Source organism: Tachypleus tridentatus, chromosome 2 (assembly GCF_004210375.1).
Source record: "Tachypleus tridentatus isolate NWPU-2018 chromosome 2, ASM421037v1, whole genome shotgun sequence".
Taxonomy (NCBI): domain Eukaryota; kingdom Metazoa; phylum Arthropoda; class Merostomata; order Xiphosura; family Limulidae; genus Tachypleus; species Tachypleus tridentatus.
This window is the reverse complement of record NC_134826.1, coordinates 83,885,022-83,901,565: the sequence shown is the minus strand read 5'-3', so window position 1 is coordinate 83,901,565 and position 16,544 is coordinate 83,885,022. Positions and strand designations below refer to the sequence as shown.

Here is a 16,544-nt window from a genome sequence, read left to right as displayed (position 1 = left end):
GAGATCATTTTGATTAACAATTCTATGACAGATTGGCCTAAATTTTGTGAAAGTTATGTGCTGGCAAATGCTCTTTGTTATCATGAGTTGCAGATGTGCATAGATATTTTGCATCAAAGACCCAGATTTTGTGGAGGTGTCTAAATGTTCATGAGCACACATAACAAGATAGAATTCAATTTTGCTACCGTAGGTGGCTGTATACAACCCATGAGTGCAAAGAATGTAGTAGCTTTTGATGATGAGAAACCTACTTGAAGTAAAAATTTATCTCAGAACAGCTAGTATGGGTATTAACACTTTTACTAGTAAAGTATTAATACCCATATCAGCCATTCTGTGATACAATGTAGTAGTTTGTCTTTATATGAAAGTAATTATTTTTCGTCTCAGTGTCCTCTGTGTTGTGTCACAAAACTAACTTTCACCATTATTCTTGTTATTGTGTCCATGCTTACAGCCTATCTACATTTTTGGTTCCTATTATTTTGATCCAATTAACATTAGCAGTTTCACACTAAATATCACCCCTTCCCAGGTAATCTACTATCAAGAATTTTAGTCTTTTGAAAACTGTGCAATGGTCAGTTTTGATATTATTTCTCAGCTCACTAATATCTCTTAAAGAAACCATTAACATTTGTCTAGCAACGTTTTTCATAATACACTGAATTCAGTGGGTTCACCCGTAGTTCCCATACTTTCTTGTTTGTCATTGAAAGTTCCTATTAATTTTAGACCTATACTTTACAAAAGGTGTATAGTTGATAGTTTTATTTTTCTTTTGAAACTATATCTTTGCAAAATTAGCACATCTGTTCTTGTAACAGTGGAATATATAATTCACCTATGAAGTAAAGAGTATTGGATAGGTTTGCTTTGACAGAAGTATTGATTGGATAAAGTTAGGAGTAATCTATGATTGAAAAGTTTACCAAGTTTAATTTAGTGTGAAATATAAGAAAGACTGGACAACTTAGATTTGAAATACAACCTTTTAAAAATAAAATTCACTATGCATATTTGTGAAAATGTGGACAAATAACGATAGCTGTTATTCGAACAGATGATTCACATAAAATAAGTGTAACGGTCACTGTTGTCTCCTATCCAAGTTGATGAGTTCTGGTACTTAGCAAAATGCATCATGGACATTGGATATGGTGAATATGATGTGGTTGGAATACCTTTCTTCTTAAAAGATCCTCAAGGATAAAGTGGAGAATGCAGCATTTAAAAGTACAGTACATTTAAACTGAAAATAACAGATTGCTTATATCCAGCTATATGCAATCATGCAGTGTATTTTGCAATGGATTATTACCTAAGTTACAATTAATTTTACCTGCATGAAGTGGCATGTTTAACCTTTAAAATTCCAGAAACAAGCAATATTATACATATTAAGAACACTAGAAGTTTTGTCGTCTTAATTTATAAAACTGCACATGCAAAACAATGATGTTCTACCTTTCAGTTGATATACAAAATGTGGATTACATCTTTAAAAATAAAATTATAATTACAAAAATGTTTTATACAGCAGCATAAACTGCACAGGACCTTTTTTTAATCGTCTTGCTTCATGTAGGTCAAAGTATCTCTCTCATGACCTTTCTCATAGTTACGTTTAGAGTTTGATTATACTATTTTTAATATATATAAATAAACTTGGAATCAAAATATGGTTAACAAATTAACTTTAATAATGTTATAGAAGTTTTAAGTTCTTGGTTGTATAAGGAAATATTTTAAAAAATCCTTAACTTTTCCTACTTTGAAAATTGTGACATTTGTTCTTTAGGTTTTCCTCTTTCTCTACTATATTTAGCATTTCTCTCTGAAGTAAGGAATTTAATATAAGTTACTCATTGTAATATAGATATTACCAAAGCAAAGTCTTAATTTTTTGTATACTTCAATCTTGGTTGTTTAGAGAGCCATAAGCTAGAATATCAGACACACTTGCCACGTGCTCATGTCATATCCTCTCTATCACAAAATTTCAATAACTATTTCTGATGTTTAATACTAAATAATTTATAATTCTACATGGTCAGTTTTGTCTTCAGTTTAAAAGTTTTCTCCTGATGTTGAGATCTAGCAGCAAAGAGAGTTTAAGTCTCTTGTTTTGATTATAAAGCCAGTTATGTTATAATAGTTATAGTGTTGTTTCCTTTGTGTAGTGGCCTGGCATGGCCAGGTGGTTAAGGCACTCGACTCATAATTTGAGGGTCACAGGTTTAAATCCTTGTCACACCAAACATGCTTGCCCTTTCAGTCGTGGGGGAGTTAAAATGTGATGGTCAATCTCACTATTCATTGGTAAGAGTAGCCCAAGAGTTGCGACAGATGGTGATGACTAGTTGTCTTCCCTCTAGTCATTTTGAATCTCCATTGCACCAAACATGCTCACCCTTTCAATCATGGGGGCATTATGATGTTACAATGAATATGAAGTTGGTAAAAGAGTAGCCCAAGAGTTGGTGGTGGGTGATGATGACTAGTTGCCTTTCCTCTATTCTTACTCTGCTAAATTAGGGCTAGTGCAGATTAGCTCTTGTGTAGCTTTGCAAGAAATTCAAAACAAACCAAATCTTTTGTGTATGTTATTGTTTTTATACATGATTCAAATGGTAGTAAAATAATAAAATTAATTAGAAACAGATGTTACTGAGTCTTAAGCCATTTAGAACAGCTGTATTTTTCTGTTAGTCTGTACTCGTTCAGGAAAGAAAATATATGGTTAATTTAGGTTTATTTCCAATTTTTATGCTGGTTTGAAGGACAGTAAAATAAACAAGTCCATGTTGAAGTGTAAGAAGAAAATAATAGATATAATGTTTTACTGAAAAAAGTTTGATATTTATTTAGGAGATTTTAGAAGTTAAAATTTAATATTTTCAAAGTAAAAAAAATGTATTTTTAATTTTAACATGAAAATCATTTTGTACTTGAAGCAGTCAACAGTGATTCCATATATTCACAGACAAATCTTTAGTAAAAAATACTTGATTAAAAATCTGGATTTTTATAAACAAAATAATTGAAATGTTTACTAAAACATTTGCCAGATTTTCATTAAAATATATAAAACATATTAAAAAATTATAATATGGAAACTGATTACTTTGTGACAAGACCAGTCACATCAACCAACCCCATATTGAAAGAATTAATTTATTGGTTGTTAATTCTTGGTTGTTCGCTCTTCTATGTAAAATATTTTCTCGACAACACTGGTTGTTAATTCTGTTCTTTCAACTCTTAAAAAAATTCATTGCAAAATTAATTGAGCATTTTACTCAATTCTCATCTGTAAATACAAGAAATACATTGTAAAATAATATACCCATTGTTATAGTCAGTTGATTGGCTCACTTGTGATATTCAAGAACATGCAGAATTAATGGCAAGTGAAAGTTCAAGTTCTCAAAAGTATACCAGTCACTGAGTTTATTGCTGAGTTTAGTGGCTAATTTAGTGTTTAGACAAAAACTATTTGCATTAATATTAATATTAATCAAATTTTTTCTTTATTTCTTGGATTTCCAAAGTTAACCTGACATTGCAGACCAGGTGGATCTTATTTTCTAGACAAAACTTAATATCCCATGATATATTAAAGAAAGGTAATCATTTGAGACATTTATCTTATTTGCAGAATCCATGGGATCTGGATCCCAGTGAATTTTTATCATCACTTTTAAACAGTGAGGAACTGAATCAAAGCAAAGGACATGAAACAAGAACAACTACACAGTCTTGTAGTGATGATGGTGCCCTTATTGAGGATATGTCTCCTATTCTTTCTCTTCCAAGTTTGTATTATGAAAACAAGTCATTGAGTAGCAACTCTTCACACAGTGGTCTATCAGAAACTAATTCTCCTCCTCCTATCACATCAGAGATGGAGAACTCAGTCGATGACTTTAAAGTCACTCAGAGTTCTACGGATGTTATTATTGATGAAACTCGTGCAGCAGCGATTGAAATAGGTAAACAGTGTTGTAGCATATGACACTAAAAACTGGTGATTGATTTAAGTACATTAGCCGTGATTGATGCTTATGGTAGTATGTTTTAGGCTTCCAAAAGGAACATATCTTACAAAGATAACTATCCAGTTTTATTTAAGCTGACACATTATTGTAAATCAAATTTATGAGCAGTATTATATTTTCAGGAAATGTGAACATTTATTGCTATTGAGTTAGTAACTGATTAAGAACAAGAACACATACAATACTGTACTGTATGAGATGATTGACAAACAGAAAAGGAACCAATATTTGAGACTATAATAAGTTTTAAAAACTTTGACATATTCAATTTGGTCTTCTGTTTTTCTCTTCTTGCATTGCAATGTTGTAAGTAATGCTTAAGTATATTTTTATCTACATATATGTTTTAATGGTCTCATTCTAATGCTCTGAACCATAATATCCCAGTGTTACAAGTAACTATATATAGTTTTGCAGTTTTCTTATTAAGCTTTTAATTTCTGATTCTATGTAAAAAAAAAAGCTATGGAATAAAATACAATTGATATAAACTGTTCTTGACTAGAATTCTGATCAACATTCTTAGCTGATAAAGATCTTTGAAAGCAATTCAAAATGTCATTCAAAAGTTTTGAGGAAGATGCAGTCCACTGAAGTCTTTATTAAAGTACAATATTTTCTGTCTGAACTTTTTTTACATTTAGAACATATACTCTTAAATGTTATTTTTGTAGCAAGAATTCTGGTGAGATAACAGATTTTTATAGAAATATGAAAAACCTTTCTCTACTTTATACAGACAATAACACACTATGTATAATACATTTATAGAAATATACAATATTGTGTAGATTTATTTGATAGTAAAGTGACCAAATTATGTAAATTGTAAGTTTTTTTTTATCCCATTAAATTTAGTTCTTTTAATAACTTTGTATAGGAGCAGACATAATTGTTACAACTTCAGAAGCAACACAAGAAAATATACATCTGGATACCACAAGTAATGATAGTGTGAATCAGGTAAAAACAATTTTTGTTTTGCATTTTCATTACCTCAAGTTGGTTATAAGATTTGTAATTATTTCACATTTTAAAGAGGATTATTTTCAACTTTCAGATGGAAAGTTAAGTTCACTTTGGGATGCATGTGAACAAAATGTGAGGCTATAAGTTGAGGGTTAAGAACAAATTAATCAAAAAGTATCAGACAGTTAACAAGTCTTGTTAAGCTAAATTTAAGGACTGTAGTAAAATGAAAGAACTTGAAATAAGTTATTTCAGGCTGCAATAATTAATTGGCCTGTTACCTTTAATGACAGTGAGTTCAACACTTTTTAGAATGAAACCTCAATATATTTGGAAATAAAGTAATGAAAGTTTGGTAGATTTTTTATTGTCACTGTGTGAGAAAGCTCTTGGAATGGACTGTAATTATATTAAGTGATTTCCAAATATTTTGATGTCGCATCATGTTGAGGACCAAAAGTATCTCTAGTAGTGAGGGTAACCCAACTGGATGTTATATAAATTTTTGTAGCTTCCTGTTGTTCATAATTAAAATAATTAGTATTCATTGTAATTATTGTATAAGTTTTTAGCAAATTTTCTGGTATAAGTTATTGTAGTATACATTTTGAAACTCAAGAAATGTTTTTGGATATCCAGGTAGAGATCATGGACTCCAACTGCTTGTCTAGTGTTCACTTTCAGTCATCATTGGAAAACTTCAGTTCTGAGGTACAGTTAAATGTTGTCACTCATTGATATTCAATTACCAGAGTTTTACCTTTTCTGTAATTCAATGAATGAGATGTGTAGTATTTACCCCAATTATCCATTTTATCAAAGCAATTGCAATAAAACTTCAGATACTTTAAAATTGTTTCCTCATTAGAAGTTGTTTGTTAGCTTCACATGCACAAATTTATTTAAATAAATAATCCTAGGCTAACTTTGTCATTTCCACTTTGTTAGTTTCTGATACTTTAACCCAATTCCAACAGTTCAGAAAAATTTACCAACCCTGTAACCACAAAAATACAAACACTATAAATCTGAATTTACTAAATGTATTTTGATGAAAGTTTGCAAGATTATAGTAAACATTACACACATGTTGTACACCAAAGTGTTTCTTACTAAAGACATGTTCGTAAATTTACAAAACCTTTACTGAGTCTGAGTGAAAGGTAATTTTTCATGCTAAGAATAAAAATATTTTCTTCTTGAATTTTTTTTTATTTCATTTGTATACTCTGTAAAAACTCTTAAATGAATACCAGTTTTTTTATGTAAACAGTTTACTTTATTTGTCATTTTCTTTATCCTAACACTTAACGTAGTGAAAGTACTGGTGTACGGTAAAATGAGGAATTCCTGTTTTTATTCTAACAGCTTCAGGTATGTAACTTTTTCCTATATATATATTTCCTGCTTTTTAATCATAAACATTCACCAAATAATGCTTTTAAATGTTTTAGACCATTGACTGTATGTTTAGTCAATTCAGTAAACTTATTTAAGTTATTAGTGTTTTTTTTTTTCCGTGGAAATAAGTGCATAATAGTGAAATCCATTTCTCAAAATATAATTTTCCGTATTAGTTTTAGTATTTATAAACCTTAGAACCTTAGTAAACATCTTCAGCTTAAAATCTGGTATTACTAGGACTGAAAACATCATTTTAAAATGAATAGCATGTAATGTGCCATAAATAGTAAAAGAAGTATGCATGTATACCAAATGGTTTTGCAAAGCTCAGTGATGAATTTGCATGATTAGATAAAGAGTATTTGCGAGAACTGAAGTTACTTCAAAATATTTTCCACACTTCAATACGAGTATCAGTCAATTCCACAGCATGTGTAGTAGATTAAGCAAGAGATGAATTATACATTTTTACTGAAGAAACTTTAGGAGGTTTTAGAGGTTAAGAAGATGAAATATGAAAAGCTTGTATGGAGAAACATATATTTATTTTTAGTATGAAAAGCACCTTTCATTCGGACTATTTCTTTATAAGTTGAGAGTCAAATGTTTATTAAAAATTCTTTAATAAAAATCTGATTTTTTGTATCTAACAGGCTTTTAATTTTTACTAAAAGCTTGTGAAACAATCAGTTGCAAACTTTCTTTATTAACATGAAGATACCTATGAAGGTTGAAATATTGTTCTCTGCATTATTTTAATTAAAGTTTTAATACCCATTGCAACCATCTTTAGAATATGTAAGATACACTTAGTACATTTAGAGTTTCATTATTACAGGGTTGGTCAAAATGACCAGATCAATATACGGATAGGTGAAAGTACTAAATTTAACATTTTTATCCACAATTTTTATAACTAAAACAGAATTGCACCCTGATAAATGCTTTCTGGTTTTAAACTTGAACTTGTAACTGGGATTGGTAATATTTGATAGTACTGTCATTGAAATATATTTTACAGTTGATTTTATGTTTATGTAATGTAATTTTATTATTTTAATTTTGGATTTATGATAACTTGATTTGTAGCTATTATTTTAAACTTAGTGATTTGTACATTAGTTTTTCTATGTCTTCTCTAAAGAACCTGGAACTTACTGCTGAAGAAAAACGTTTACTAAAGAAAGAAGGCATCACAATACCAACTCATCTTCCTCTCACTAAGGTAAAAAAATTAGTCAATCACCAACATACCATAGAAGAATGTTAATAAATTACCATTAGTGTACATGCAATAGGGATGTGGAATTTTTATAAAAACTTCTTTTTCAAAGGGTAAAATAGTAAAACAATTCAGTTGTCCTTATAAATGTATTTGCCCTTTTACTGTCCTATAAAATAACACACACAAAGAAAAATAGAATACAGCTTTGGGGTTTTGTTTCTATTTAACAGTGATTCTAGATTTATAAACTGAAAAACAAAAAAATATATCTACATACAATTATACAAATTGTTTGTATAATTTTTGTAAATTTAAGTTATTGTTTATCTTAATATTTATATTAAATGAATTATTTTTCAGATACAACACAAAGGTACTGTATGCAAAAGTAGTTTGTGGATTTCAATGTTTTTAGAATATTAAAATCACAATATGACATAAGTATGTCTCTAAAAAAATGTTTTTCATAAAATGCAAAACACTAAAACATGGATGTGTGTTACTTGTTTATTACTAGTTTTTAAAGTGTGTGTTTTACAGTACAAAAAACCCCATCAGTAGTTCAGTGGTAAGTCTAAGAAAGAACAACACTAAAAATCAAAATTTGATACTCATGGTGGACACAGCAAAGATAGCCCAATGTATAGCTTTGTAGCAAATGAGTGAACTGGATATGTGTTGTAATGGATTTAACATTTTACGTTTTAATACCTATGCTTGTTTCAGTAAAGCTTTCTTTTTTTTGCATATGATGTATATTCTTGACTGTGTACTACACAAGTCCCACTTATTCTTGACATTTGTAGAAGATTCTTGAGAGTAAGAATCAACAATATTTGTTGTATGAAAACACTAACACATTTTCAATCATTGTTGAAACTGAAACTTGTGATTTGTATAAAAGAAACTAGCTGAGAGACAGAAGAAGAATATTATTGGTCAGCTACAGTCAGTGTGCTATAGGCCTCAGAAGCTATAATTGTGATTAATGTCTATTAATTGGAAAACTACAGAATTGCACAACATTTATAGGTTTCAAACATTGCAAACCGTTCAACTTCAGTGAATTACTTCGAACGTTATTATTTCTACGAGGACATTAAACAACATCCTTGGTAAGAAGTAAGCTTGTACTCAGTGTGAGGCCAGCCAAGAAAATATTTCATTAGGTTAAGTGGGGTGTTAAAAATTCAACCCAAAATTAATTTTTTGTCATGGACCTGGACTGTTGGTAGTATATTCAATTGTAGAGTAGATATAAGACTCAGTATTGTCTGTAAGTTTGTAAAACTGTTGTATTCAAGTCATTATTTGTAATAACCATTATTATGAATTGTATTGTTTTTATTGTTTGTATATTAAAATATTGTATTAAAAATGAAAATTCTGTGTATCAATCTTATTAGCAAATACCATAAATATAATACACATTAACGTTCAATTAACTTCTAAATTCAAATTTCTGGTTATTTGATATAGTGATACATTAACATGTGTGACATAATAAATTGGAAACCTGTCAAGGATAAAGTATAATACGCAAGTCTATAAATAATCATATTTTAACTATATATGAAGAGGTGACATAAAAAACACTATATTTTGTTAAAATTATCTTGCTTTTTTTATTGTACAGCTTTCACATAAAAATGTTATGAAATTATAAGTTGACTGTTCATTAAGTAAAAGTATTATCTGTTATTGCATAGAAATATAATAATGTTTAATTCAAATTTTACAAAATCTCTTATTTCTGGACTGAATTCTTTAAACATAGTGGTCATTTTTAGTGGAAATGTTACATATTCAGCAGTAGAGTAATGTTGTCCATTCAGTGTTGTAAAGAATGAAGTATAATAAATCAACTCAGTATTCCATAAATCGTTCAATTTCAAAGTCTCTAAGTTCTTCACCTATCCAGTGTATTGGTTTTACTAATAGCAAATATAAAGCACTTTCACACCAATGCTATGTTTAAGAATAAATTTTTTTGGATTTTACATCTAAGCTCCTCGTATGTATTCTTTTAATTTATATTATGACATTTTAACATTTAATTGTGAAAATTTACAGTACACGTGGAATTACCCCACACATCATCTGGTAAAGAAATGTGGTTTAGTTAAAGCTGCCACAGACTTAAATGATGGGTATTGTGTATGTATGTACACAAGTTGAAACATTTTTGTAATTCTGATCATCTCGTTTTCCTGAAACTAGCATTCACACTTTATAATGGATTGTTGCTGTAGGCAAAAAGCAATCTAATAATAATGTTGCATTAATTTTGTATGCTTGTTGCTGTGTGTATGACAGAAGGTTTGCAGAAGGTTTCCTGAAACTAGCATTCACACTTTATAATGGATTGTTGCTGTAGGCAAAAAGCAATCTAATAATAATGTTGCATTAATTTTGTATGCTTGTTGCTGTGTGTATGACAGAAGGTTTGCAAGCTACAGTTTTAGATGAAGAGATAGACATTTTTAAATGTTTCTGGGTATGTGCAGCTCAGAATGTTCAGGAATGGGCATGCATATATTAATCCACCCAGATTATTTTTCTAGCAATAGAACAAACAATCGGAAATAAAGTAAGTGACTTATCCAGTGGAAAACTATGACAGTGAAACATCTTATGCCTGGTTATTGGCTGATATGAATTTCACACCCCTGCTCAAGATTACTAAAAGCAACAACAGAACACAGTGATCATTACAGCAAAAAACCTTTTGCATGTGGAAAAAAGATGTGAATGTTCACAGTAAGATATCTTAAAAATAGAGTAAACCAAATAGTGAATACCTGTAATATGTTGTCAAGATTTAAAAAAGAAAATGCTGGTCTATAAAAGATTTATTTTCAGTTTATTTTTCTTTAATGAAGAAACTTCACTGTTCATGTACGAAAGAAAAAGAGGCACATTTGAGGGCCTCTTTCTTCCCATGAAAATCTAATGATTTTGTATATATGATTATGACAAAATAGATTTAGGTACATTTGAGGGCTTCTTTCATCCCATGTCATAATAATGTAAAATCATTTTGTAAAATAGATTTAGGCGTATTTGAGGACCTCTTTCTTCCAATGAAAATCTGATAATTTTGCATGTTTATGACAAAATATATTTTGATAATTGAAAGAAACCACTGAAAACAGTTTACTTTTTTCTTATTTTGTTCACTTCTTGCTTAAGCAGTTGTTTTTAACTCATCACTTTAGGTGTATAAAAATGTGAAATATTTGTAATTTTCAACATTGTTCAGTTTTGAGTGTCATTATGTCTAGACTAACATTTAAAAATCATTAAAATCATATGCTTTTGTTGCTGAATTGTAATTTGAATAAGTGTTAAAAAAGTGTGAATAGAAGAATTTTTTCTTCAGACGTTAAACCTGATTTAGTACATTTAAATAATGTTTTTAAGTATTATTAAGATCATGCCCTGAGAACCATTTAGGGTAGTTAACCTGAGTTTAATGATGACATGTAAATATAGTGATTGTCTTTATGTTGCTTTTGGCAGCTTTGATTATTGTTATTATGCAAGTGTTAACATGATTTGAAACAAAAATTCGAAATAGAGACAATACTATGGCAATTGTTATGTGGGAAAGCTGCATGTGATGGTACATGCAGTCCTGTGAAACATCATTATGGTCAGTAACAAAGCTAATTGTTGTGTATTATTGACTTCAGCTGAAGTAAGAATGTCAACTCGTTATTTTTATATCCAAATAGACTAAAAAGTAGAAAACAGAATGTAGTGTCTTGTAACAAATAAGAATATATAAAATTTGTTTGCATGTTTCAGAAAAGTGCATAACATAATCAAGAAGGATTTTCATCTAGTAAAGCTAGAACTCACAAGTACACAAATTACTTCTGCATGTTATATACCTTGCATAGCTAAAGAATGGAGCTGATATTAATACTGTTCCATATAAAGAACTACTAATCAACTTGACTAAATGCAGCACCTGTGAATTTCTGTGTGATCAGACTTATGAAATGGACATTTAGAAACAGTCATGCTTGTATATTGGATGGATTATAGAGAGCATGCATGAAGTAGATCCTCCTTGCTTCTGTTAGCCTTACAATAAATCTTTTTGCAATGAAAACTATGCTGCTGGACTTTTGTCAAGATGTACATTCAGATAGATTATGACATATATTAATAGGGGGATGTACAGCTTAATGACACGGTGATGTTCCAAAATCATTTTAATGTAATGTATTCAACCTTAGTGTAATAAATATTTCAAATGTTCCAAAATCATTTTAATGTAATGTATTCAACCTTAGTGTAATAAATACTTTACTATAAGTAGATTTTTTTTCTTTTTTGTCTTTTTATGTAAACAGTTTTAAATTGATTTTGAAGGTCATAATTCCATGACTTCAGATGTTGCTGACAGAGAGCTTCAGTGAAAATAGTAAAATGAACTCATCAGTGACCTCTGAAACATTTCTTCATTCTCATAGTCAGAGATATAAACACTGTTTTGTGTTTCTATCAATATCTTAACTGTGCATGTAGATCTGAAAGTTTATTTCTAAGTATCAGCTTCATAATGTGTTGATGTGAAAAGTTACATAAGCATATCTTGTACAATTCGTAGAAAAGATTTTAAAGTAGTGTTGTTTATTACATCCTGATTTTGAAAAGATGCTAACACTTATAGGCTGAAGAAAGGGATTTGAAACGAATAAGGAGGAAAATTCGTAATAAGGTAAGACATAAATAGTAAACTTGCTCATTTTTATCTAGCTCTAAATAAATTGTGTTTGTTATATATGCATTGTAACCAAACCTTGAACCAAGTATTACAAATTAGTTTTATGAGTGAATATAAATTTTTTCTGCAAAGATCACATACGGATAAGCATAAAACATTTGTCTACAGGTGGTTTTCCAAGCAACAAAAACAGTGTTGGATAGGTGTGCAAGTGTTCAGTCCAACATAATCATGAACCCTTTGATAACTTGGTTGGGCTTAATTAAATGTTTCAAATTTGCAAGCTGTGTTCAAGAGGTGTGTTAAAATCTACTTTTGAAATATTTAGACTAGAAGATAAGTTAATGATGCATTGTTGTGGAATTTAACAACCTTATTATTTAAAGGAATATGAAAACAGTAAAGAAAATGTGTTCTATATCAACAGCAGTTTTTATATTCTCTCAGCAATCAGCTCAAGATAGTAGGAAGAGAAAAAAAGAGTATGTGGATGGCTTAGAGAAAAGGTAAGCATTGAAAGTATAAGAAATATGGTGTTCTTCTATTCTTGGATATTATGTAGTTGTGATAGTAGGGTTACATTCATTTTTCCATTCTGTATGAGCATGTCTGTAGCCAAATATTGTATATACAAACATACAGTAAGTGTTCATAACAGTAGTACAGCACAATAAGGAGACTATAATTTTACTCGAATAAAATGTTTGCTCTTTTGATAGTGCAGTTTTTAGATTATTGTATATTATTTTTATTGTATACTAACCTTGATAGATGCTTTAAAGTAGGGAACTATTTTACACAACTCCTAATAATAATGATCTATTAAAAAAAATTTTTTTCCCTTTAAAAATCCCTCTATCTCTCTGGTTGGTAAGAATATAATTTTTTCTCAGATAATAATATATACTGACTAACCACCTAGATCAATTTATTTCAATGAAAATATGTGTTGATTTAGCGAGTGTTAGCAGCACACATTTCATACCTTTTTTTTTTTTTGTCCCAAATTTCCTATATGTTGAATGGAGTAATATCAAAATAAACATACCCACAGCATAAAGCGTTATAACCCATTTATTTGTAATTTTGTCATTAAAGTTTTTCTAGATAGTGAAAGGAGTAATGACAAAACTGACAGACAAATGTGGTACAATACTGTAAGCAATGACCATATACATTTTATTATTACTATCCAGATGTGTGGATTTTTGAATAGGAGACCAATTAAATTAATCAGTACTGGTTTACATGTTTTAACTTCAGAAATTTTATGATCCACATATTTACCTGTTATGTCTCTATAAATTCCCAATATTTTTTTTAAAATGATGTCATATAATTTATTTATATTTTCATTCTACCAAAATAAATGAAAGGTGTAGCACTTAGAGTTTTTCTCAGATTTCAGTACAGGTATTACAAACAGCCATTAAGTAACATGCAATAAAATTAGATATGTCATCAAATAGTTTATCTTCTGAAGATGGTATTTCCAGAAGTTATTATTCATCAGAAATAGATACAGAATGACGAAGAAGGAAAATTATTGGCTACCAGTTAAACATTACTAATTAATACTAATAAATGTTAGTAAGAGAATAGCTGTTTCCACAGTATCACTTTGTGTTAATAATGTATTGAATAAATCAGTGCATAAGCAAGATTAACAACAACTTAGAAACTGATTGTAGAAAATAGTTAAATATGAAACTTCTTGATTACATGAAATCAAGACAATTAAAAAATACTTTTTTTCATATGTATGAATTATTGATAATTGATTTGTACATCAAGGTGCACTATAGAGTTATTTAACGAGATGTATTTGTAAGAATAAAAATGTTCACTTACACCACATGGATTAAACATTGCAAGTTTGTTGATTACTTGTCTTATTGTCATTTTCTTTGGCCATGTCGACCAGAAAGCATCTTCAGTTCCATAGTGAGAAGTAAAGTATTTTTGTAAAGAAGTGTGTGTTTATTATTGTATAATACAGCTTAGATGTTCTTGCATGTAGTTGTTACAGCTTCATTCTTTCCATTTCACAAGTTTGATGACCATTTTCATGCACGGTATTTAAAAAAAAAAAAAAAAAAGATATTCTGTGATGCACATGAGTGCCTTCTTGTTGCAGAAATCAGTAGCCTGGTCACATACACATTTAGTATTACGTGTGCATTCAAACATTTTAATATACAAAACATGTACCTATATTATGACTAGCTCATAATTAGTTAAGCTTTACATATTGCATTTTAAAATACTTGAGTGTGAGCAAACGAGACAGGCTCAGTCATTCTCTCACAAGGAGAGAATATAAAGATCAGTCAGAGTAGCAGGTTTAAAAATACTTTGAAGTATACCATGTATATTTGTGTTTCTCTTCTTCATTTTTGTATATTTTACATACAGTTGTCTTGTAGACAGCAAATATCTTTAGGAATGACAGAAGCTGTTTCTAGACATAGAATATGCCTGATTTGACTTAGGTTTATCAGTTAAAAAATAAAAATAGAAAAATTATTGAATTACAAAATTTTTTGTTTTTGATTTTCTTCATTTACATTATTTTGATTAGGGCACTCCTCTCGTGGGTTCAAATTCCCATCATACCATACATGCTTGCACTTTCAGCCTTGTAATGTGACAGTCAGGTCTGATAAAAGAGTAGCCCAAAATTTGTTGGCAAGTGGTGATGACTAGCTACCTTCCCTCTAGTCCTACATTGCTAAGTTAGGCATGGCTAGTGCAGATAGCCATTGTGTAGCTTTGCAAGAATTTAAAAAAGAATCCATTGTCTTTCAAAAGTATAAATTGTTTTTTTCTGGTGAAGACTGCATGCATGAAGGCACTGTTATACTGTATTAATTGTACTATATCTATCAAGTAATATTCTAAGAACATTATATTACATGGTATCAGATTATTAAACTGAATATTTAATAACTTTCTTCTTCTATAAATATCTACGAATCAGTACTGATTGGAGGAAAAAGAGAAATACCTTGGTTTGACAACAACTACTGTTAGTCTAGAAAAAAATGTATTTCAAAAATCAGAGTTTTTAAGAAGATAAAAATGTGTGTGTACATAGGTCTTTTAATAAAAGAAATTTCATCTCTTGATTTTTTCTTGTCATTGTTTTTGTCTACCATACTGCATGTTAATTTAGCAGCTGACTTGCAATATTTAAACTTTACAAGCAATGAAGCATTTTGTAAGAAATATATTTGATTTTTACTACAGAGAAGTAAATGTAAGAAGAAAAATAAAGTATGTTTGATGTTCCTTCTGCTTTACAATGTCACAAGTAAGCACACAAAATTTGATCAAAGACTGAAATGTAGTGCAGGTGCTCTGGATCCATGGAGCATAAACTGTGGGGTGCAGCCCCTCTTGAGAGACACAGAGTTGGTAAAAATTAAGGTGTAGTTCAGATGCTCTGGATCCATGGAGTCCAAACTGTGGGGTGCAGCCCCTCTTGAGAGACACAGAGTTAGTAAAAAGTTGTGCAACTGGCACTATAGGTATGCATATATTAGGTCTGGAAATACAAATTTTAAAAGGAAAACTTCTAATAACTGGTGTGTAAATATTACTATTATTGTGCAGTAATAGAAATGGTAATACCATGAGAAAATGTCATACAAAATATACACAAACAAGTAATACAGAGTAGATGTACAAAATACATATTTCAAAGTAGAGGGTGAGGACTTGTATAGCACTGTTGTACATGATTTTGTCCTCACCTGTATCTGTAAGATGCTGCTCTAGTATAACCATGTTTTCACATTACACTCAGAAATTTATTGTGACGTTTGCACTATTGTATAAACTATTTCTGTTACTTCTCTTTCTAGAGTCAAAGTATGTACAGCACAAAATGTGGAGCTGCAGAAGAAAGTCAGTCTCTTACAGAAACAGAACATGTGAGTTTTAAATAGTTGTTGATTTCTGTGAAAACATTAAACCTTGTCACACAATCCTATTTTTCTAAACCATGATTTAGAAGAGGTTGTATATTTTTGTGTCATACTAACCAAAAAGGTTTTTTGAGAACTCCCTACACACACACAAAAGTTCTGTACATCCACATAATCAGAACCTAGTTATTCAAATATTATGAACTTTTGTGATT

General features: G+C 29.8%; 1 protein-coding gene across 3 annotated transcripts in view; it reads left to right on the top strand.

The window, feature by feature from the left end:
- Positions 1–16,544, top strand: part of LOC143244393 (uncharacterized) — a 40,215-nt gene that overhangs the window by 14,495 nt on the left and 9,176 nt on the right. For 2 of the 3 annotated variants that reach the window (XM_076488972.1, XM_076488973.1), the window contains exons 3-10: positions 3,665–3,998; positions 4,945–5,027; positions 5,673–5,744; positions 7,582–7,662; positions 12,347–12,394; positions 12,569–12,697; positions 12,848–12,906; positions 16,267–16,335. In XM_076488972.1, coding sequence (XP_076345087.1) covers positions 3,665–3,998; positions 4,945–5,027; positions 5,673–5,744; positions 7,582–7,662; positions 12,347–12,394; positions 12,569–12,697; positions 12,848–12,906; positions 16,267–16,335 — 875 coding nt within the window. The remainder of the gene's footprint in view (positions 1–3,664; positions 3,999–4,944; positions 5,028–5,672; positions 5,745–7,581; positions 7,663–12,346; positions 12,395–12,568; positions 12,698–12,847; positions 12,907–16,266; positions 16,336–16,544) is intronic. The other variant, XM_076488974.1, reaches the window with a different exon arrangement.